Raw genomic sequence first — 24803 nt, 5'->3', positions numbered from 1 at the left:
GCATTTTGAATTAGTCCAAACTAAATCACATAAATGGGTCTTTATTCTAAAGTTATTTTGTGACACACTGTGTCAAGTATTTATAACTGATCATTTGATTTCACAAAGAAAGTAACGCTTACATGGTTAACAATAAAATAAAGTAATGTTGGCGATTTTACTAAAAAAAAATCTAAACAAACAAACAAACATCAAAGTGGAAAAACGGAAATATTATTTATTTACTTTAGCAAATATTTATGCTAAAAAAATCTACTGTCAGCTTTGAGGATTAATAAACAGAGGCAATACGTTTTCCAACTACCTGTTGTTGGAGCAGTAACTAACTACCCAACAGCAACATTTAACTATTTGGGTGCAAATGATGATATATATATATTTTTTTCTTTAATTAAAAACCCCAGTTGGAACTGCTGGCATGGGCTCCAAATCTCCAGTAGCCTCCATTACATGAACTGTAGTAAGTGTATTTAAGTAATGTAAATCTAACTAATCTAAGGAAAATGTTTACTTTCAAGATGAAACACGGGTGAATCTGTGAATCATATCTTACACATATCTCTCATGAGTGATATCACATCATTCCTGTCACAAGATAGAAGCTACATTCAGTTTTTGCAAAGTTTTTTTATATATACTATATTTATATATTTAAGTTTCACTGAAATTAAAATGTTTTTTTCCACCGGAAACCTGGCCAAGAGGACAGCAAAAAGGAAAAATTGCAACTAATATAAACGCCTGCTGCTATTACTCCAATCCTCCAGGGGGCGCTGTGATAAAGCCACCGAACAGTTGCAGACCAATCACCGTTTTCCAGCAGTTTGAACAAGAAGCGGGTTGGATTATTCCGATTTCTAGCAAGACAAGAAAAAGATAAAGCTAGCAACCATGGATACAGGCTAAAACTGTTATTACGCTTGAGTTAGTTGAGAATTAGTTCTTCGGTTACGCTTTATTAAAATCATTGTAGTGGTTTGGTGGTTTTGCACAGTCAACGGTCGATATATAAACCTGTCAGACTGTGGCTTACTCCTGTGTGCTCCAGCCGCGGTAAATCTCCAGTTGTAGTTTATAAAAGTTTTACCTTTTGGCACGGTTGTTGCTGGGAAGTAAAACATGAAGCCAGTAAAGCCGCTATATCTGAAGACGTACGGGAAACACAGGCGGAAGGTGTCCGCCTGGATCTCACCTGAAGACCGCAAGCAGGCCTTCGACAGCACCCCGTCCTCCTCGGATGTCTCCGTCTTTGAGCCGTCCAAACCTCAGAGGATAAGGTATGTTTATAATTTTCTTTACTAAACCGTCTTTTCAGTATTTTCTCTACATTATGGATCACAAAAACTGTGCAGCTACTTTTTAGTTTTAGCTTATAAGAAATATATTATTGGTGTGTATGGAAGCCACAGAAATGCCAGTCCATACAGTCACATATCTGAAGTCTTTAGTTATTAATATATTTATAAAGGATTCGTTTTATTATATTTTTACTATATGAAAATATAGTTAAATATCTTAAATACACCAAACTGTAGCTAATTAAAACAGTGGCAAAAATGTAGAGTAAATCAACAGTTTGTACATACATAACAACCCCCTGTGGACGTGTGCAAAGTACAGTTTAGTTGTCAATCAGAGTTTCCTGCTCTGATTGTGAGCCTGACTATCTTCTTTGCTTCATCTGCTTTTCATTTAACAGGGAGAAGAGCACCAACGCCTTGACTGGAAGAACCGTTCGTCCTGCCAAGAAGAAAGCAATGCTTTGTCTGACCGAGAAGAGTGTGGATGAAGAGGACATGAGCAATGAGGAGAAGGCACCTCCTCTCCCTCCACCTGCTCAGCAGAGCAGGACAGCCAGGTCTGTGAATATTGTAATAAATGGTAAATAGCATTGCAGTCAGTATTACTGCATTTGAATTATTAGATTATCTTAGGCTAGAAAAATATCCTTGAAGTAGTTTGCTTTTTTTTTGTTGTATTGTATGTGTGAGTGGTGCACACCATTTCTTTCCCTTCCTTAGAAAGAAGAAGAGTAGTGTGGCCAGTCGTAGAGCAGTGCGTCCTGCCAAAAGAAAGACCATACGTTGTATAACGGAGACTAGCAGCGATGAGGAGAACAGCAGGATGCTCGCTCCACCTCCTCCTTCTGTATTAACTCAGCAGAGCAAAACAACCAGGTCTGGGCATTTAAAAACAACAAAGCAACAACACATTACTAAAATGACAACTCATGTTGAGAGTTTTGGGGTTCTATTAAATATAACCACAACTGTGAATGTAAGCAGAGGTTTGACATTTCTGGCAAACTGAAGGCTGATCAAACAGTTTTCAGCAGTTTCTGTGAAATGTATTCCAAAAGCTGCAGTTTGCAGAGTCAGCTCTTGAGCTGCTTGTCTAAATCAATATCAAATGTAAAAAAATATACTGACAATTGCACTTTGGCTGCTCTCAGAGTTTAAACAGATGTCTCAAGTGAAACTTACTTTTGCCAGAGCAGTCCCAAAACAAACTCAAATTTATAATCATGCAGAGGAAAAACATCTTTACATTTGAGATGCTGGAACTACTTTTTAAATTATTAAAAATGAGTTGTGAGTTTTCTATCAGCAGGCTTTTTGATACAAAATGTTTTGCATTACTTTGACTTGTTTCTGCCTAACTTCTCTCTTTTTACTCTCTTTACTCTCTCTCTCTCTATTTTACTCTCTACCTCAGCACTTTCAGCGTTTGGTTTGCAGTGAGTGACTATTGTTAGCCATTCACAACTTTTAAAGCATCTCTTTTGCATTTATTTGTCTGTTTGTGAAATGATTTGTGTCTTTTCCCGTTATCAGGACGAGCCGGCTTGTGTCTGGACACAGAGTTTTGATGAAGCGGAGGGGCCAGCAGGTTCCTGTCACCACGGAGAGTGAGGAAGAAACGTCTGCACTAAAAGGCCACAGAAATTCAGATAAAATGAGGACAAACTCAAAGTGAGCATTCATGTCTTTAAGAGCTCTGTTAAAAGCCTGAACAGAAATGTCATCATTATTTGCAGTAACCTTTAGCTCTCATCCTCTCTTCTCCTGCTTTCTAGTGTTTATCCATCTTCTGCAGGCCGCTTTGTAACCCAACGTAGACGAGCCGCTGTGATTAAACCCAAAGTCCCCAAAGCATCTGTCAGTATACTCAGCTCCTCAGATGACTTCACTTCTACAGCCTTTCCTTACAGCAGGTCTTCCAGGAAAAGAAAACTGCCTCCGGCATTGGGGCCGTCAAGTGCAGAGAACTCTATGAGCGCTCCCTTCCGAGAGATATCTCTCAATGAGTTGGCAGATTGCAGTCTTGGACCCTGCCCCAGGAAACCCATCTTCTGCTCTACACCGTCAGCAGGATCCTTCAGCAAACGCGGGAAGCTTAAACCATTTTCAGTCAACAATCTGTCCTGCACTCCTCCATCCATGTCAGTAGACGGCATAGTCTCCCCACCAGATTGTTCGCTTCACTGCCAGCAGACAGACACAGACCTACCTGACCACATAGAACCATCTATTGATTTATTTTCAGAGCCCAAGAGAAGAAGTGAATCAAAGTCTAAAAATGAAGGCAAATTACAGAGTGCAAATCTGCTGTCTGCAGACAGTGGCAGCAGCAGTCAGTTTGTATCTGCAGCAGCAGGAGGGTTAGATTGGCTGATCGAGACGCTGAAGGAGAAATGTTTGTCCACACGCTGCACCGTGCCGCTGGAGAGATTAGACTTGTTCGCTGAGCTGAGCTGTGAAACAACCTACTCATCCTGTCTGGGACATTCAAACTCACTGCACAGCCGACAAACAAACAAACAGCCTGTGGACAGCAGTGAAGCGGTCGATCTGTCAGAGTCTTTAAAAGCATCGTTTTGTCTTCATTTATCAGGTACAGTCAATGATATCCGTAGTAGTTTTGACCAAGAAGCTTCAATGAGTCGGAGTTGCAACACTAACATTTCTCCATTAGTTAACTCTAAGCAGTCAGCCGAACACTCGGCCGCATCACCTATGGAGCAGTCAGAATCGGTATTTTATGTTCAGTCTATTCATCACACAGACAGCAGCTCTGAGATTATAATGAGCACACATTTGGAGTCCAGCAGCACCGTGCAGACAGTGGAAGGCGAGGCTATAGTGGCAAAGAGTAAAAGTCTTACTAAGAGGTGTTCAGTCCAGATGAAGAACCTGGTTTTGTCACAAGAGCAACTAAAAGGCTTCTCAAAGCAGACAGAGGAAGATTTGGGTAAGACACAATCAGCCAAGACAGAATGTGCAGCAGATCTCACAGCAGGGCTGAAGGAGAAATGTCTAACAGATAACATTATTGTTGGGATAAAGAGAGTAAATTTGTCACTGTTGAAAGAAATTATGAGTCCCAAAGGTGCTCTGCTAAAACCAGCCGGAGATGTGCCCGACTCAGCTAGTGACGACCAGACAAAGACGGACCACTTGTCGGAGAGCGATGACAGTAAAGAGACGACTGCCTCGAAAGCCAGCGTGAAGAACGGACGTTTGACTACTTCTGAGGATGAGAACGCCTCAGACAGAGAAGTTGTAAAGAAGAGAAAAAAGATGCCCGTGGTTCAGAAGGAAAAGAAACAGCGGAGCGCATCCACAGACCGCCCTGGGACGACGAGGAAGGCGTGCGTAAGCGGCATGAGCGTGAGCCGCTGGAAAAACAAAGGCAACGCCAGCACGCACATGATCAGGAGCAGGGCTGTGGACTGTAGCATCAATGAGATGATCCCCTCACAGCACAAGCAACCAAAGGTAAGAATCAAATTCAGAGTGACAGCTGAAACAGTAGGCTCGCATGTTCAGCAGCGCTGGATGGATAATGAAGGTGATGGTTAATGGGTTCATTGTTGAAGTTACCATTTAAGTTGATGCTTTTGCTTTTCTGTAAATCCCTCCAGTCAACAAATGATGCTGACTATTAGAGTATTAATCAGATGCAGCTGCACTAATTACCGGTAACCTGCACATTTGGTTTCCCGATGTCTTGATGGTAACAAGTATTTGTTACTGAGCCACAAGAGTTGAGGCTCGGGTGTGAAATTTATGGTTTTTAGGGTTATTTTTTTAGCCATATTTTTTTTATCATTAACTCTGTTTCCCTGGGTCTTTTCCTGTGTGTTATGAAAAATCTTGTTTTTTTGGTACCAGCACTGGTTTTATTATGTTGTATTTATCCAGAGTAATAGTGGATGTACTGGACAAAGGATGTTTAATATGGAGCTTCCAGGTAGGAGGAAAAGAGGAAGACCTCAGTGAAGGTTAATGGATGTAGTGAAAGAGGACATGCAGAGGGTTAGTGTGACTGAGGAGTGGAGATGGAATGAGATGGAAGCAGGTGATCGACTGTGGGAGAAGAAGCCAACTCTGACTGAGTTTAGAGGGGGACTTTTTGACCCCATCTTATTTTATATACACACACACACACACACACACACACACACACACACACACACACACACACACACACACACACACACACACAACTCAATACCACTACAAGAGATAGAGGGGGTGTCTGCTCTCTCAGCCTGTACCAGAGTTGAGTTAAAACATGCCAACGAAGCTAGTGACCAGATAATTATTCTTGATGTTGAACATGTGGTGTGACAAAAGATTCTAATTGGCTTCCAAGTTTTCCAGCTTACCAGTATCTCCTATTTTTGCACTCATTGCTGCATTTATAAAGAAATCCTGCATCTCACCAACATCACATTTCTGGTGATGGGTAAGCATATAATGTTTAGGTGCTCTCACACTGTAGCGAGCACAAGCTTCCATGTAGCTGCAATGTAGTTTGGTTGTATTCAAAGGAAGGCAAATGTCCATGCAGCCAAAATCTCCAAAACTGGGCAAATTAGCATGAAAATAATCTATCTATATACAATTTGTGGATGAATTGTCCCTTTAGTGCCACAAATGATTACTTCATTTGATCTCCAAACCTCATAAAAACTATTAAGCTATTGACTCTTCCCGTAAGTGAAGAAGCAGAATATTTCTGATCACAGAGCAGATCTGTGTTAACTCTTAAGTTTTTCTGTCACGATCCACCGAGCACTAATCAAACATTTAAAGGCTTTTAAGTCATTTAACCTAAAGCCTGTTGTATGTGCTATATGTAGGAGTTTTTGGGCTCTACCATGAATTTCTCCACCCCGGTGAAAGCAATTCGGCTCAACCTCTCATCCCTGCTGGCTGATTTCACACCAAACACAAAAACCTGGAGCCGGATCAAAGCCGCCCTCTCTGTTCATCGCAAAGGCTTGGGTAATGATGTACACTCTGGTGTTTGGATTTTAAGCTTTTAGTTTGACTTTGAGAGTCCTTACACTCTCTCTCTCTGCCCCCCACCCCCTCATTCCCTCTCCTTAGTGCTGCTCACTCCGAGGAGTTTACGTCTATCAGCGTCGGGCTCTCCTGGGAGGACGGACACTGCTGATCTCAGTCGGGATCTCTTTACCACACCCTTACGGACGCCACTCCCCAAGCGGCTCCGGTCACAGCTGCTGGGCCAGCATTCCCTGGTATTAAACGCACATAAGTTATATATTCAGACTTTCTGTTGGTTTCTCTGCACTTTGCATTTGGGTCGTTAGACCTGATGGCGTGACATCCAGGCTGTGGATGCACGTAACCTCCTCCCACTTGTCTGTTGTTGAAGGTTTGTGAAGACGCAGACCTGTCAGACGCAGAGAAGGTGTATGCTGAATGTGGCCAGCAGCGGCCTCTGCCCTGGGAAGAGTGCATTCTCCCCCAGCGTATGAAGCAGTGTCTGAAGATTGGAGAGGGCACCTTTGGGGAAGTCTTCTCCACCAACAACGAATCAGGAGACACCGTCGCCCTCAAAGTAAGCACATTTGAGTGTATGTGAACAACATGTTTTAGAAGTGTAGCGTTGACTGAGCTCTGTTAGAGAGTTACAGATGTGAGTTGTATCAAAGAAGGTAAATATTGTGCATTGTTTTTCCTTTTCTGGCCCTTTTCTGATCCTGAGCTGGTCTTATAGTTTTTAAGTAGTAGAAAAGAACGAAAAGGGAGCAAAGATACTTCAACATGAAGCTCAGGAGGCCAAAATGAATCAATGAAAACACAAAGGGGGCATTGATGATGGCTCAGAACTAAAAGGGCAGGGAACAGGCCTGTAATTTGTAGTATAAACCAATTGAGTTATAATGTGCTTCAAAAATAAAACCACTAATGTTACTGAAAAAACTGCAAACGTTCAACACAAGAAGTCCCACCCTGGATTGTATTTTCAGATCATTCCAGTAGAGGGGAGTGAGAAGGTGAACGGAGAGGACCAGAAGACCTTTGGAGAGATTCTCCATGAAATTATTATCTCTAAGTAAGTAACCGCAGGTACACACTGCTCACTATATGCAGTCCATTTGCTGTAATGCTAGAGCTTATAAGGTCTGTATGTTTCAGTACAGTGATACCTAATGGTGAACCACATCAAAGTACTCCAGCTGAACAGCTCTAATGAGCAGTGTTTGTGTGTTTTGTTTTGTTTTCTTCTACCAGGGAGCTGAGCAGCCTCAAAGAGAAGCAGCACAACCAGACCCATGGTTTTATTGGACTCAAAGAGTAAGTATTTTCTTTGGTCTTTTTTTCTGTTAGTGCCTCAGTAGTTTTGAGTCTTAATGTGACTTTGTGTCTATTTTTCTCCCCATAGTCTTCACTGTGTTCAAGGCTGCTACCCTGCAGATTTCCTGAAAGCGTGGGACACATTTGACCAACAGAAAGGCTCAGAGAACGACAGACCAGGTCAGTGAGACAGAGCTCATTATAATTTATTCACAAGAACATGTTTTGTGTATTTCTTAGGGTTAGGGGTTAACTTACTTCTATATTAACTTCTCTCTAACTAAGATTCAACTTAATTTAATTATTAATGTTAAAAAAGTTCTTGCCCAACTTGCTGTGTTTTGTTTTGTTTTTTTTTTTTTTGTTGTTGTTGTTGTTTTTGTTTGTTTGTTTGTTTTCTTTATGACCAGCTGTACATTTATAGATTTTAATTTTTTTTTTAGTCACACCTTAATTGTGGCACAGATTCACCAAAATGCTGGAAACTTTCCTCAGAGATTTTGGCCGTATCCACATGCCATCATTGCATGGATGCTGGAGATTTATCAACTGCACATCCGTGATGGGAATCTGGTTTTACCCCATCCCAAACATCATCTATTAAATTCAAATATGGTGACTTTAGAGGCTGTTTCAGTTCAGTGAACTCATTGTTGTGTTTAAAAAACAAAAACAAAAAACAGTTTGAGATGATTTGAGCTTTGTGACATAGTGTGTATCCGACTGGAAGCAGCCATCAAAGATGGGTACACTGGTCAAAAAGGGATGGATGTGGTCAGTGGTGTTTAAATGATGCTTGGTAGATATTAAGTGGCCCAAAGTGGCCCTAAAAAAATGCCCCCCACATCATTAGATCAGTGCTCCCCAAATCACACAACACACCACCAAATAAAAATGTCACAAAAAGCATATTGATAATTTCTCCCCTGCACACCAGTCATAGTGGAATTGGGTCAGTTTTTCCCCAGTGTACTTTTTTTTTTATTTTGCTTTTTTCTGACCACTACTCGTGCTAGGGCCTTCATCAGGGTTGGGTTTTTCTGCAGGACCCAGGTCAGATCGACTTGGCTGTTAATTAATTTCTTCTTTGTCTTCTTCTGTTTTCCTGGCAGTTGGTACCCATTTAATTAGAGCAGGTAGTTGTACTGCCCTCTAGTGTAAGAGGATGTAATTGTTCTGCCTGTTGTTAAAAATCTATTTGTCATAGATTTTTAACAAAACAAAAACAAATTTTTGATTAAGAAAATAATATAAAGCCATTAAAAAAATATTTTAGACTTTCTTTCTAAAATGGGGTCATAAATGAACCCACTCGGTCCCTAAAATACGCAAATCATGTGATTTGGGTTTCTCTTTTTGTGTCTTTGCTCAGATTTCTTTGAAAATGACCAAATGTTCCTAATCCTGGAGTTTGAGTTTGGCGGCATCGACTTGGAGAACAGCAACGGAACGGTAGGGATCAAAGCTTTCCCCGTGTCTTTGTGGAAATGTTGAGCTTTTATCTGCCACCTCAGTGACTGTTCAGAGATACAGAAGGTAAAGCTGGTAGCTTGGAGATAAAACTACTTTTACATTGGCTGAATGTAGAAAGTACACAAGCTGAAAGTGTGTGTGGTCAGTTAAAGCGCTTTGTATTCAAATTGTCATTACTGAAGATTAAGCTAAAAAGAAGCCTTTGCTTATTTCACGTTCACACTCTCAGTAAAAATGTTTTTAAATTTTAATGACGAGAGCGGCTGCATAAAAATAGCAAGTTCTTGAGTCGAGTCATTACAGCTTAATGTCAGCCAGACCATAAATTACTGCACGCTGGAGGTAATGAGAGAAGATGATGAACATCTTAAAGAAATTATTTGCTTCTGAAAATTCTTGCGGACTAGTGTTATCTTTGGCACGGCTGGACTTTTTCTGGCTTCTAGAAACTTAAATTGCTGTTACACAACATTCACATCTCATCTCCCTGCAAGGTTTTATGAATATTTTCTGACTTGAGGTCTTACACACGCTGAGCACCTTCTTCCTGACTCTGACGTCTGAATGTGTCGACATGAAGACGACACATTCAGACGACACATTCAGGAAGAAGGTGCTCAGTGTGTGTGGCACAGGTGCTCGGACCTCATGACCTGTTTTGTTTTTTGCACTTTTTCTCACTGCACTGATTATCGGGTGAATTTGCAGGGATGTTTACTCGTGGGGAAATTGGATGCCTTGAATGTTGCACTTAAATAGTCTAAAAGACTTTGTCTAATTTATGCTCTTGTTGTGTTTTCAAGTTGGCATCTTTAGCGGTGGCGAAGAGCATCCTTCACCAGGTTACTGCTGCCTTGGCTGTTGCTGAGCAGGAGCTTCACTTTGAACACAGGTACTGACACACATTGATAAATTACAGCACCGACTGACAGTTTCCCAAGAAGACGCGTACAGATGCAGTTTGTTCCCCGCTAACAAAACAAAACCCTCTAGTGTTTAGAAGGAAACTAACAAATGTTCAGCTGGAACTCTACTCTAACAGTTTAACCCTACACACTGTTTATTGCAGGGACCTGCACTGGGGAAATGTGCTGGTCAAAACAACCAAGCAGAAGACGGGGAGCTTCCTCATCAATGGAACCACCCACTCTCTGGAAACCAGAGGGGTGCTGGTCCGCATCATTGACTATTCTCTCTCCAGACTAGAAATCGGTCAGATATTTTTCTACTTGCTTACTGTCATACTTTGAGTGGATTGTGTTATACACATAGTGAATATTACGTAGTGGTTCTAAAATGTTGCTTTTGTGTTGTAGATGATTTGACTGTGTCCTGTGACATCTCAAATGATGAAGAGCTCTTCATGGGACAGGGAGACTACCAGTTTGAGATCTACAGACTCATGAGACAGGAAAACGGGTCAGTCCATTAAGTGATCAAGCATCTATGTGCCATGTAACAGGAGTCTCTGTGTAGTAAAGGCTTAAAGTCTTTATCTCACTCTATGTCTCTGTATCTTTCTATAGCTGTATCTCTATACATCTATCACTGTGCACCTACTAAACAAAACAAACTAGAATAAAAATATACAGTAAATATTTTTAGTTTTTGTCCAGGTCAGTTTCATCATACTTTTCAATTAAACTAGAAAGAACGAGTGATTTGTTCATTTGTCTGAGACTGAGATGATGACATGGAGTCAGTTCTTTGTGTCCTGAAATGACGAATACCACCAACATTATAAATAAACTTAACTGAAATGAGGAAACAAACCTGGAAACAAAATGAAACCAGTGATACTGTTAAACTTGAACTGGTTACGTTCTAGTAAATTATAATTTTTCTTTGCTATTATGTAGGATTTCTTTTTCTTTGATACGCTCATAAAAACATGTTTGTAATTATGTCAAATTTAAAAAGAAAAAAAAAGAAGGAAAAAAAGCAGTGAGGCGAGGTTGCATAATTCCCTGTGAATCAGGAGGTCAGGACATTCCCTGCCGTTGGCCTTTTCTCCAGAGCACAAATGTCAACCTGATTTTACGTCGTGGGCCACAGACAGCCCACTTTAATCCTAAGTGGGTCAGACTGCCCTGTCTGTCACTGTACAGAAGTTTAACTGCACATTTAATCTCAGAGTGATCTCAATATAAGGGAAATGATGAGAATATTCTGTTTTTGAGTTTCTTTAGACTCAAATTGTGAGAAATGCTTAAAATTACAACAAAAAACCAAACAATTCTGGTAGCTCATTGCCCACACAGTCCTGTAATTATAAGACTAAAAGTTTTTGTTAATTCACAGAAAAGCTGTGGAGAAAAAAAATCCCTCACATTTTATAAAGCAGTGCAGCGGGCCAGACTATTAGGTCGGACTGGCCCCTGTGCCCTATGTTTGACAGCACTGCTTTAGAGTGTGGGTTCACACTGATGATGTAGCCGTCTCAGAAATTCACGTGTCAAATATGACACTCTTGGCATTGTTAAAGTTCATGACAGCACAGTGAGAAATGCAGCATTGTTGTTGATTTATTGATCCTCTCATGCTGTTTGTGTCTTTTATCAGGAATAACTGGGCTGCTTACCACCCTCATACCAACATACTGTGGCTCCACTACCTTTGCTCCAAGCTGCTTTCTATGAAGTACCGCGGCTCAGGGGGGAGGACTGCCAAGGACATGCGAGAGGAGCTGACTGGTTTCTATGACAATGTCCTCCAGTACAGTTCAGCCACAGAGGCGTTGCAGAGCTGCCCCATGTTCCAGTAGCACGAGGATTCAACGCAAAGTGTGAGGAAACTCACACAGACCATTTTTAGCACGAAGGGGGTGCACTGTTTCTTCCCGTTCGTCCTCTGTTAACAGTGTTCCCAGTGGACGCGCCGGCACAGGAGAGTTACTTAGAGTGTAATGCAGACAATGCTGTCATAAAACAAGGCTCATTAAAATGACTGAAGATTATATATTGGTGGTCAGTGGCGCTTCTTTATGTTGTTATTCTAATAAATCCATTCACTTGTTTTTTTTTGCATCCTAAGTATAAAATTTGAAAAAGATTATCATGATAAATTTTTCTTTCTTAATCTTGTAGCAATGTGGTTCAGTGTTTGCAGTCTGCATTGCTTCTTAATCTGTTACTTGGTGTAAATTAATCACTACCTTCTACATGGTCAGGTTTCAGCTTTTCTTTCATTTTTTTTTCTCTGGTTAATGATGAAACGGTTCACAAACATGTGATGTGATTTCATTTGAAAAGCAGAAAGGTAACAAGGGGAAATAGAAGATTAGATCTCAAAACTATGCTATGTAAATGTAGTGTAAACGGGACATTTAACAGGTAAATCTGGCAGAGGATTCACTTCTGTGTGAAGCATTATAATCAATAAATGCTCATTTTAAGAGTTCTGAATGTTTTTATATAAAATAAAAGTGTAAGAAAAGATGTAAGAAAAAAAATGAAGCATGTTAAGTTGTTATTACTGTGTACCAGGGTATTTAGATTTATAATTGTTTTAGTATGGTCGTATATAATAGTAATCAGAACTGTCACCTCACAGCAAGACGGTTCTGGGTCTGTCAGCGTTTGTACGTACTCCCTGTGTTAGTTTTCTCCAGGTGTTCCTTCCATAGTCCAAAAACATCCATCTTAGCTTAACTGATTATCCTAAATTGGCCGTGAGTGTGAATGTTAGTCAATGGTCATCTGTCTCTGTGAATGTCCTGTGATATTCTGGGGACCTGCCCAGGTCCCACGTCCTCCTGTGTACCCCCTCCTCTCCCTCTAAAAGAGCTGGGATAGGCTCTGCACTCCCGTGACTCTGAATTTGATAAGCAGTTAGACAAAGGAATGGGCTGAAGAAGGGCTCCCTTTATTAAACTGATAGGGAATGTATTGTACTGCATTAAAATGCCAGCAGAAGGAAATCTAGTGGATTATTCGGAGCCCAGTAAGCTGTGAAACATGTCTCCAAGTAGTAAACAAAGTATAACTAAACTGCCTTGAAGTAGTTTGGGTTTATTCCTGTGGATAACCATCAAGAAGAAAGCTTGGTACACTATTTCCCTCCAGAAAGGTGAGATGTCTCCAAAACAAAAATGTATATTATCTTTGAGTTAATAACTTTTAAGTCCTGAGATGACAAAAATAAGTCAGTGGTCAGATTAACAGCAGTCTATAAATCATTTTAACTAATACCTGAAAGGTGATTATGGTCGTCTTTGGAACAGCGAGTTAAAATCGTTTGATATGTCGACTATTTAATTTGATAAATTGGTCAGTAACAGATTTTTCTGGGTAATTTATCAACAGAATTTACAACTAATTATAAATCATCCTGGTAAAGAATTTCAGCTACTTCAACATTATAAATCCACCTACTGTGCAGTACTTGCAGCGGGTGGAGTACACTGCACGTTGTCATACAAACGACACATGATGTGAATCTTTTTAGTGATACCCTGAACCACGGAGAAGCATCTGAGCTTAAGCGCAAAGAATGTGATACACAGAAAAAAGACGCACATACAAAAACAAAATAGTTTATTCAATTTCATCATTAAGATTATTATACATTTTTGCATTGAAACAAGCTTCATTTTGGTATGGTGAGTCGTGTGTGTCCATTTTGATGTGGATCTTGATTGAATATGTTCAATGCTTCCATACGCAAAGAGACACTTGGTTGCTGTTTTTTTTTTTTTTTCTTAATGAACACCTGCCTGGAATCGTTACACGATGGGATTAGGGCAACAGTTGCATTAAAAAAGGAAGACGTCCTTTAAAAAAAACAACATATGGCGACATTCCAAACTATACAAACAAGATCCGGCAGGCCAATGTCTGAGAAGAGGTCAGGCATGTGTTTGAGAAGCACTTTTTGGTTGAGCTTTGAGGCAATGTTTGAAATGGCCTTGCTGGTGATGAGCCCATATGTCTGTTGATGTGTTTGTCTGTTTTCAAGGTTCTCTGTTTGTGTGTGTGTGTGTGTGTGCTTGAGTCTGGGAAGCAAACAGATGTGTATAAGAAGCAATGAAGTGGATATGAAATGTACCTGCAGCTGTTGTATGTGTATGTGTGTGTCTGTATGCTTGTATGCATTTGTGCTCAGAAGGAGAAGTATTTGGTGAACCACTCCTGCTTCAGCCCTTCTGTCCCCCTCTGCTCCAGGTATGGCCCCCTGCACCACACAAGACGCAGACAGGTTTAGTGTTTTAATCACAACTAATTCAGAAACATGACAGGAAGAAAAACATTCGTAACATTTTATAACACGTCCCACGACTAAGGGCATAATTCCCCTGTAATTAAAACAAATCTCAAAGGATTTTATTTGAAATTAAAATGTTATTATATCCGCATACTACTACTTTAAGGTAGGTACACTAGAATAAAGTTGGTAAGAAGTCAGAGGTTTTTACAGGGATTTAAACTACAGCGTAAGCAAAAAGGTAAATAATAGAATATCCATCATGTACATCTACTTAATGAATATTGAATAAAAAAAGTAAAAAGACAAAATTAAGGCAATTTGTGCCCTGAAAAGTACAGTGTGCGATGTAAGATGGGAACACATTGTTTTTATTCCAAATTAGTTACCTCATACTTAAAATTACTTATGGAGTCCTAAATTTACATAGTAATAATGCTAATAATAATAAGTAATTACAGTATAATTACTTCCTTGTTCCTGTAAAAACTCGACTTACCCCCTTATGGTAGTGTGTCTACGTTTAAGTATTTGTATGCAAATATAATTACATTACAATTTTGAATTAAATGACATTTATTACAGGTTAATTACACCTTTAGTTGTTATGCTAAGGTGTTCAATTGCAGTCAGAAAAGAGAGAAAGGAAAGCAGCAGGACCATGACTGTTTCAGCTTATAAAGACTGACATTTACTGAATACCTTCTTTAGGACAAGACGTCACCTCACTGGTATTTACACTATATTACAGCTGTTAGACCTTTGGTACATCTGTGGTTCATGAGGAAGAGTGGGCTGTGTACCAATTGGAAGGTCTGTGGCTCAAGCTCCAGCATGTTCAGGTGTTTTTAAAGAATAAAGTGTTGCATGACTGAAAATGATCAGCTGATAAAATGGCAGCAACTCAATGCCTTTAGGTATGTAGACATGGTCAAGACCACCTCCTGAAGTTCAAATTGAGCATCAGAATGGGGAAGAAAGGTAATTTAAGTTACTTTAAATTTGGTATGGTAGTTGGTGCTTGAAAGGCTGAAGCGTCTGATCTGCTGGGACTCTCCTTTTATTTTACAGAGAATGGTTTGAAAAAGAGACAATATCCAGTGAGCGGCAGCTCTCTGTTAGAAAATGTCTCGTTGATGACAAAGGTCAGAGGAGAAAACTACAGTAACAGGAGGCGTGCTACAGCAGCTAAGAACAAGAAACTGAGGCTACAGTTGGGGAAGGCTCATCAAAACTGGACAATAAAATATTGTACTGAACATGACTTTGAGTTCACTGAACTCAAATGGCCTCCACAGTCACCAACAGAGAACCACTTGGATGTGTTAATAGGGGCGAGTCACGTTATGGATGTGCAGCCGACAAATCTGACAGTTCTGAAGACAAGACGGGATCAAACCTGGCATTAGCAAGGTGAACCTTGGATCGTTTTATTTAATGTCGTCACTAAGAATTATTGTTGTATTTGTATGCATAAATCCTCAGTAGTCATAAACTGATTATTACATGATCACACAGCAATGAGTACACAAGGTCAGGATAACATCCCTCTTCAAAATGTCTGTCTTAATTAGACTTTTTGTGACTGCATTGTTTCATCTGTCTTGATCCACGACCTCCGTAAACCCTGTTCTGATTAATTCATGGACTCATGGACCATGAAAGGTTTGCCTGTAAATTATGATCCACATTAGAGTCACAAACCGCTGAGCTAACAAAAACACAAAGCCGACAGACCAACATGTGACATCACAGAGTCTATGTGCTATCTTTTATATACAGTCTATGTTTGCAGCAATGGTTTGCACTGTTGCCTCATTTGCATGTTCGCCACGTGTTTGCGTGAGTTCTCTTCGGGTACTGTGACTTCCTCCCACAGTCCTAAGACATGCAGTTAGTGGGGTTAGGTTAATTGGTGATTCTAAATTGCCCATGAGTGTGAATAGTTGTTTGTCTCTCTGTGTGTTAGCCCTGTGAGAGACTGGCCATCTGTCCTGGGTGTACCCTGCCTCTCGCCCTATGGTAACTGGGATAGGCTCCAGCCCCCATGTGACACTGATTAAGGTTGGCAGTAAATGTCAAAGTAAGATCCACATGAATAGGAAGGTTGTAAAACATGATTCTGTAGCGGGATGATCGGCGTTATTTATTAATCATGATGTAGTTAATTACTTATTCAGTACTTAAAGTTGTATTTGTAGTAGTACTTGCAAGAATGAGACCAAATTTTGCCACCATGACAGACACAAAGAGTCACAAATGTGGAAACATCACCAGCCACGCTGTCATGGAAAGTGATGACTGCTGGTAGGGCAGGTTTCCATCAAGAGATCTGCAGCGGACAGCTACAGCTGGCTCATCTTGAACTAAGCGCTGAGATTAACACAGACTGACAGCTGATTAATCCCGACATCCAGTTCATGCCAGCGATCTGAGTCCTTGTTGTAACAGTTTGATTAATGTCATCACTAAGAATTATTGTTGTATTGCTCCCTCTACTTTTTATCATATTTTCATATCTTTATATAAAGTTCAAAAGGTTGTTAATACAACTTGTTGAACATGTGATATCCCTGGTAAGGATTAAGTCAAAAAGTAAAAAAAATATTAAAAATAAGTTTGATTTTTGGTTTCTTATCTCACCCTGAGGAAGTCAGCTGGCTGAATCAAAACATTCATACCTGATTGAGTGGGCCTGCAGGTGTACGTGTGGGTCCAGGCAGGAGGGGGACACGTATCGGATGCCCGTCTGAGGCGAGGGGCAGACGGGGAGAGGTGCCGTCGGCGCCGGCGTCGGTGGGATGCAGGAGGTCCGGGTTCTGGCGGAGCGAGAGAGGGAGGGCGAGGAATGCTGGGTGAGGGGGAGGGACGTGTGTTTGTGTGGGAGAGAGGAGGTGGAGTAGTGGGGCGAGGTTTGAGGGTGGGAGGAGGACTGGTGGGGGAGGGTTGAGGAGGAGTGCTGATGGACGGAGGGGGAGGAGGAAGACGAGGAGGAGGAGGAGGAGTGGGGCACAAAGATGCTCCTGTTGTAAGTGCCGGCCGTGGAGATGCTGGTGACACGAGGAGGCGACTCGGCACGTTTCCTCTGTGGAAAAAAATAAATAAATAAAAATTGACACATAGGTTAGAGTTTAAAAAAAAAAAAGGATCAGTTTTTCAGAGCGCTCAGTATAACCAGCAGAAATCTGGACCCACTGGTTGCGATTTATGACTAATGGGGCAAAATCAGTCTCTCTTTTGTTGCTCAAACAAATGATTGGTTAGTTGCACTCAGACTACAAGTGGCCTGTAAGCTAGAAAATCTCCTACTTGCAAATTGTGCATATTTACAAGCACATATCTGTTTAAAGGAGGCTTCGCTCTCACATCCAGGCCCACATATTTTATTCTTGGACAGCTTTGCATGACTGACAGTTCAAAACAGTGCTTATATTTAGCTTTTACTGGGTGTTGGTGCAGAGCCTTGGTTCATCTTCTGTCTGAAACAAGCTGTTGAAGCTCCTCTCTCTTTAAGGTCAGCCAACTTTCTTCTGATTGGCTGCTACTCAAAAGCAAAAGATCCAAACAGCAGGTGGCCAAGGTGTCTGTGCTCACAGCCAGAGCTGCCTCGCAGATCCAAGAGGAGAAAAAAGCAAAACTGAGAATTTAGAGCAGTCTGAAGCTTGAGCTTCTGGCTTGAATTTGGCTGTTTAGACAACCAACCTATATTTAAAAAAATGTACAATGTTGTGTAAATGTCGTGAGTGGCCCTTCATTTCTTTATTTTTTGCAAGAAAAATGGGAAATAGGTGCATTGATTTATAGAAACGTGCAAACAAGAATAGAGATAACAGAGGTTGCAGAAGTCTAATAAGCTTGAAAGTCAATATTTGGTTTGACCACCTTTATTCTTCAACACAGCTGAACTCTATTAGACAAGCGTTCTTGTTATTCCTTTAAGTGGTCCTCAAGAATAGTTTAGGACATTCAAAGCTCTTCTTTGGATGTTGGCTGCCTTTTCCTTCATTCTCTGTCATGATGAAAAATGAAACTGTTGCCAGTCTGATTCTTTCCAGATGGTGGATCAAAATCTCACGGCACTTTTTTGCATTCATAATCAATTTTGACAAGCTCTCCAAAACCACCGGCCAACTATGACAGACCCTCCATCATGTTTTCTAGATGTCTGTAGAGACTCACTGTTGTGCCTCTCTCCTGACCTCATGCATACATACTGACAAAAGTTTGAAGCAAAATGTTTAAATTTGGAGTAATTATTTGATGAGATATGTTGCCACAGATTTTCAGTCCATTTCTTGTTTCATTTGGCATAACTCAGCCTTTTCAACCTATTTCCCTTCCTTAAGAATGGCTTCTTGACAGCCACCCTTCAACTGGGACCACTTGTGATGAGGATTCAGTGAAACATAGACGGATCTACTGAAGGGCCAGGAGCATCTTTCAGGTGCCGTATCAAGTCTTTGCTGTATTTTTTTCCCTATTTCTTAAAGATATAACTTTCAGATAATGTTCGTCTGCTGTAGATGGGTTTACTGAGATATAGGCTTTTGGCTTACTGTGGTATCTTTGGCAGTTTTCATAGACTCAAATAAAGAACTTGAATAAATGTTTTTGCAAAAGTCTCCTAAATTTAAAACGAGTTCTTTGTGTAGTCAGGACACTGGTTCATCCAATGCCATTTGAACAAACAACAAACAAAGAAAAACAAACATCCATCTGAGCGTGAAAACTCGGGTACATTGGACTGAAAAATGAAAATGAAAAAAAGCTGCAAATGTTCAAAGAAAGACTAAGAGACCTTCAGAAAACCTGGAGAACTACTACGCAAGACCACTCTTAAAATTAGTTTATGTTAGTGTTATGTTGGTAAGTTTATGTTGCAAAGCAAGTGCCCACTAGTCAATTTAGTGAAATGAGTGAAATTAGTAAAGCCACACGTGTTCAGTTATTATGAAGGCCACCATAGTTCATTTTCAGCCACATATTCTGTCCTGTAAATACTACACATGTATTAAATCATACTCTGAAAATAGTCCCCAGCTAAATGCACATTTTATCTTTAAGTAGTAAGTTTGATTAAATCGGCAGTTAAGGAAAATGTTTTATGTCCTTTATGATTTATATTAAAACGAAACAGCAGAGTCTGAAGTGTTCAGTGTTTAGGCGTTACAGGAGAAGAAGACACATCCCGAAATAAGTGTAGTTTTACTGAAACTTCTCAGTAACAAATGCATGGACATAAATACAAAAGTTGGTGGCCCGCAGCCATCATAGGAGCCTGTCGACAGGCTGCAGGTGATGATGCGTGTCAGCATTTTTAAATGTACCACGCCAGATGGTCGGTAAGCACAAATCCACGACTGACACCAAACAAGTGCAAGTGAAGGCACACAGAATCCTGCACTTTACAGCAGCCTCGATTTATTAGTCACACTCCTGAGAAGCTTTGATTAAAGACGCGAACGCCTCAAAATCGATTTCATCATGTTTGCACGTCAGCTGATAACAGGTCAAACTAAAAAAAAAAAAAAAAAAGAGCTGCATAATATAAGTTCCCACATCTTTCACACATCTGCGTCTTTAGTTGCCAAATGCAATGTTAGTAAAAGCCGAGTGATGATGGAGTTATTGCAGGGAGGGCAGGCACACTGGTGACGTGGTGAGTGGGCGAACTTCTGCGTTTCACTGTTTCGTGCCCCAGAAACCGAAGCCGGCTTCGGCCCAGCGAGCCCTTCTGGTTGGATGGAGGCTCACTCTCACGCGCGTGAGCCGAACACACAAACTCACCATCGTGGTTGGTGTGATGCTCCCGGGGCGGGACTTGCTGTCACGGAGCCCGAGGCTACTGTTGTCCCCGGCAACAGGAGGGTAGAGCTGCAGCTGATGCCTCTCTTCCTGGAGGCAAGGAGGACGAGGAAGGACTTTCACTGGCCTTATTCACAATTGTTTCTGTTGTTGTTCTTGTTGTAGGGTTTGAGTTGTGTCTGGAGGGTGTAAATGTTTGCTAAGCTGCCTCACGTCACACAGATGGTAGATGCAGCACTCAGTCAGAGGACACTGAAAAATGTAGTTTTCTCCTACGCACACATGACCGCTGATGATTAATGAAGGCACTGTTCCACTGGGTTTAGTCTGAGTCATTTAAATATTTATGGTTTGGGAAAAATGCTCATTTATGCAGCCAGATTTTTAACTCCCAGTCTCAACACACTGTGTGATTTTGATTTTTAGCTTGCTACTGTTAGAGTTTGGATCAGAGCAGCTGCTATAATCAGTCTGTCTGTGTTTAAAAGATTATTTTTTTGGTATATTTTTTTCTTTAGAGAGTGAGTTTTAGCAACTAAACACTTTGAAGGAAATCAAACCAGGGATGCTGCAGTCAGATGGGACCTTGGACCACCTCAGTCTCCAGAGGAAAACAAAGCAACTGCTAAGAAATCAATACAAGGCAACATTATGCTAAAGATACGTCAAGAGGAATCACTGCAGTGAGTCTGTGCTACACCGCGTGTTTTAATGCTGACCCATACAGTTGTGTATATCAGACAACGGGCAAGATGTAAGTTAATTTAAGTGTTCATGTAACTTTTTTAACACATCTTTTATGTTGGTTATACTTTTACTGTAGCCAGTTAATCAAGTTATCCAACACGTGGACCTTTGCTCATTTTGTTCAAGTCCTCTGCTAAAGAAAAATGGAAGGTCATGGAAGCCATGAAGTTCCTGGTGCTCGGGCCAAACCTCAGCGCAGATTCTGCAAGGGTGTCATCAGGTTTTAGTGCAGTAACTAAAGCACTACTGTAGTGCTTCCAAAATCAATGATTGATCAATGCAATGATTACCTTTTTAACCAAAAAGAAAATTATGAAAGAAAAGTAGTAATGCACATGGGCAGGTTGTAGGGCACAGGCTCATCTAAGCAAATCTTATCTTTAACCTCCAGAAAACTTGCTTATATTTTTTTCCATTGTGGTGTTCCCAAAGATGAAGAAAAGCCCATCAGCGGATCAGTAAGATAAGATAAAAGTACTGTACATCACCACCTATACATTCCACTTACAGGTGGAGCTTGGCCATGGAAGCCCATATCAAGAAGCTCCTGGCGCACAATGTTTGTGCCGATTTTAATGACAGAGCAAGTTTGGAGCGCTGCAGTTATTCAGTCAGCAGAGCATTGGTGGCTTTTACGCCTCGGTGGCAATGGGGCCGAAAACACAGGGGTGGTCCAATATATTTGTCCATGTAGTGTATTAATACTTAGCTATATTAGCTGTATTGCTTTGGGGGGGAAAAGTTTACACACATACTTCTTTTAGCTGCATCTGTCTCTCATCTAAAGAGACAATACAAACATTTAAAGATTCATTTTGTTAGCAAATCCATTAAAAAGCCTCAACTAGCCAACTTTGACAGGCCAGCTGTGGCAGTCAGCACTATTTTTAAAAAAAGGCCACAATTATAAAGTCTTATTGTTTAAAAGACTGACTCATTTCCTAAAACTAATGGGCACTGTAGTTTTCAGCAATCATTATTCAAACAGGAGTAAATAGGGTAATTAATGAGGACTATTTTCAGCCGAGTATTTATACATATTTGCTGTGTGTGTGTGTGTGTGTGTGTGTGTGTGTGTGTGTGTGTGTGTGTGTGTGTGTGTGTGTGTGTGTGTGTGTGTGTGTGTGTCTGCAAGTGCAACAATGGAGTTCTATGGCACAGATGATGAATAAATAATAAACATCAGACTCTTTTACTTTTTTCCTTTTGCGAGTCACACTGTGTCTCTGTTAGTTTTACTTCCTGTCTCTGTCTTCTTCGCTCCACTGTGATTTTCTTCTTCACTCTTATTGGTTTTACATGTGCTTAATCAGTCATTTAGTTCTCCGTTTCGCAGTCCTCGCCTTCTCCCGGTTGTATTTCAGTCTGTCTATTTCCAGCCCGTGTTTCTCGGCTGTGATCCTGACAGGTTACCATTTCCTGTTTGTGCTCGGTTTAGTTTCTGCTCTCTTTGTAGTATTTTTGGATTCTTTTGAAAACCAGTAGAGCTTTAGTCTTCTGTCTTGGATTTATTTTTTATTATTTTTTGTAGCATCTTTTTGTTATTTGGTTCCTTTTGCCCCTTTTTTTCTCCTTTATTTAAACTACTGTTGTGATGTTTCGTGAGTTTGTCGACTTCTACTTCTCCTGAAACTTTTCATATTATTTTATTTCTAACACAAATTGGCCCATTGGCATGGCAAGAGCAACGGAAAGTTGTGTGTAGTTTTTTACAAACCAGTAAATAAATTAGATGTATGTTGTTAAGCATTATGGGTGAAATGGTTGTAATTTTCCAACACTAACTATCACATTTAGGTTAGAAGGACAAACCCCAAAATTGCGCAAAAAATGTTTTTTATATTCTCTGAGGTCTCTCATACAGGAAAGAAAATTCTTTTTACTATAAAAGCGGTTAAATTACTAAATATTGTAGTAAATGAAAATAAAAAGGTACAAAATAAAGCAGAGTTTTACTTATGTGATTTCATAATGAAAGCTCTGATTCTAGGTGTGACACTGCACAGCGTGTTCCTCTACATGTCTGAAAAAACTGAATGTGTTTGATCATCCCAAATCGGATATTTTCAGATGTATGCAAACTCATTCCCATTCTTTTGCAACAAACCACCAAAACTGATCACAGATACTTCATTTTTTTGTCTGATGTCACCTGTTTTTTCTGGCACCATTTGGGTTTAGGGTGGCAACCTTAGAATTGTGAAATAATCGCTATATATTGGTTCAGTTTGTGCTCTTGCTGCTGATACAAAGACTTTTTCTGTTGAATTGAAAGCAAAACAAACCACCGACCCAGCTAACCCTGCTGAGAGATGTAACTAACCACTTACAGCTGGAAAAGGGAAAATTGGGACTTATTCTTTGGGATATCACAACCCTTTATTGACAACTTTAACAAATCCAAGGCATGAAAAATCTGTCTGTATTATGTTCTTTAACATCCTTTTTCTCCTACTGTTGTTGTTGTTTGATCTTCTGTAATATCTATGCTCATATCGTCAATAAAGAAAGTTCAAAAACCAAAAAACCTAAACTAAATCTGACTGTCTCGATGCAATTAGGGAATACAGCCCTAAAGACAGGCACGATGGGCGGAAATTTTAGATTTGAAGTTTTTTGATGAATGGATTCATATACTTTTTAACAGTTCTTGTCAGGGTTAGTTGGAACAGTCAGACTGTGCTGAAATCAACAACATATCTTGTGGGACTGTATCAGGTATACTCACTGTTTTACATTAAAAAGTGTCTGATGTTGTCCAAGTAAAATCTATCTATAAGTATTTTTGCAGTGAAGCATGCCTAACATATCCAGAGTACAGGGATGCACTGCTGCAGAAGCCCTGATGCTAACCATAGAAAACTATACTTATAATATCTGCCACAGATAAATATAAGTAGATAAAAAACAAGTTGAACTATTCAAAAAAAAAAGTGCTTCTGTTTAAATAACAGGATCATAAACCACCCCACTCGGTCATTTTTGGATCTTTGAGGGTTAAAAAAGTCATAGGTTTTGCGTTAATGTGATGGTTTTTGTGTGTGCTCTCACCACTAATCGTTTGATGAGCTGGTCTCTCTCCGTCAGCCTCTCCTGGAGTCTCCCCAGCTGCAGGTCGTCACATCGAGGCTCCCTCCGCCTGCAGCGTTCCTCCCGCTCTCGCAGCCTGCAGTTAAATCATATACAGAAACACACACCTTTCTCACATACCTGCACACCTTTTCACCCCCATACATGCACACACACACCCCCGACCCCTCCAGCCCTCCGGGTGTCTTATCTCCTCGGGTCTCTCCTCTACTCACTCATTCTCCAAGGCCACGATTCGCGCCTGCAGGTGACTCTGCGCGTTGCTGTATTCGGACACCAAACTCTGCATCTCCCGCTTGTGCTCCCTCCTGATCTCCTCCACCTCCTCTCGTCTCTTCTCCTCCTCCCGCTCCTTTCTCTTTTCCTCGTCCAGCTCCTCCTCTTTGATGTCGTCCTCTTTTCTCTCGTCCCAGTGCTTCTGCGACTCCTCGAGTTTCTCCATTTCCACTCTCAGCTTCTCCACCTCCTCCTTCAGACGTTGTGCTTCTTCCTCCAGCTGGGCGTCCCTGTTCTTCCTTATTTCTGCGCTTTCCTCTTCTTTCTCTTCGGCCTCTGAATTCTTTTGCACTGAGCTAAGAAGGACACAGCAGAGGAAAAAAGTGGAAACAATGGCGCATGTGGCATCTTTAATACAAAATAAGAGGTGTTTGCTGGTTGCTAAAAATCTACACAAAAAGAAGACGTACACGATACCTCTGCACTATTTTGCCATATACTACAGTACATTTTCAGTAATGTTGTCTACCAGCCAAATAACTGCATAACTATAGTCTAATATAATCCATTTGCATCAGCTAACTAAACTTTGAATGATGTGCTGTAAAGACAGATGTGTCTCCAGTAACAGATGTTGCTTAGATAGTTTTGCCAAGC

At 40.6% G+C, this 24803-nt stretch overlaps 2 protein-coding genes across 10 annotated transcripts in view; one reads left to right on the top strand and one right to left on the bottom strand.

Moving 5' to 3' along the window:
* Window positions 1-817: 817 nt before the first annotated feature.
* On the top strand, window positions 818-12537 carry haspin (histone H3 associated protein kinase). Its single transcript, XM_026171017.2, has 16 exons — window positions 818-1277; window positions 1700-1858; window positions 2022-2177; window positions 2835-2972; window positions 3077-4778; window positions 6149-6293; window positions 6399-6550; window positions 6688-6873; window positions 7286-7371; window positions 7551-7613; window positions 7702-7793; window positions 8986-9065; window positions 9890-9978; window positions 10156-10298; window positions 10403-10505; window positions 11649-12537. The coding sequence occupies exons 1-16, from the start codon at window positions 1120-1122 to the stop codon at window positions 11848-11850; spliced, it is 3654 nt and encodes a 1217-aa protein (XP_026026802.2). The 5' UTR covers window positions 818-1119; the 3' UTR covers window positions 11851-12537.
* A 1067-nt stretch (window positions 12538-13604) lies between these two features.
* fam184b (family with sequence similarity 184 member B) overlaps window positions 13605-24803 on the bottom strand; it is a 31772-nt gene continuing 20573 nt past the window's right edge. For 3 of the 9 annotated variants that reach the window (XM_026171012.2, XM_080302931.1, XM_026171013.2), the window contains exons 14-18: window positions 24146-24502; window positions 23892-24018; window positions 20076-20183; window positions 16970-17373; window positions 13605-14258 (exon numbers count right to left, since the gene is read on the bottom strand). In XM_026171012.2, the coding sequence (XP_026026797.2) occupies window positions 14186-14258; window positions 16970-17373; window positions 20076-20183; window positions 23892-24018; window positions 24146-24502 (1069 nt within the window). In that variant the 3' untranslated portion in view covers window positions 13605-14185. Of the gene's footprint in view, window positions 14259-16969; window positions 17374-18119; window positions 18298-20075; window positions 20184-23891; window positions 24019-24145; window positions 24503-24803 lie in introns of those variants that run through there. The other 6 variants (XM_026171014.2, XM_026171016.2, XM_026171015.2 and 3 more) reach the window with 6 other exon arrangements.

This window comes from Astatotilapia calliptera, chromosome 6 (genome assembly GCF_964374335.1).
Source record: "Astatotilapia calliptera chromosome 6, fAstCal68.1, whole genome shotgun sequence".
Lineage (NCBI taxonomy): Eukaryota > Metazoa > Chordata > Actinopteri > Cichliformes > Cichlidae > Astatotilapia > Astatotilapia calliptera.
This window is presented reverse-complemented; position numbering and strand designations above follow the sequence as displayed.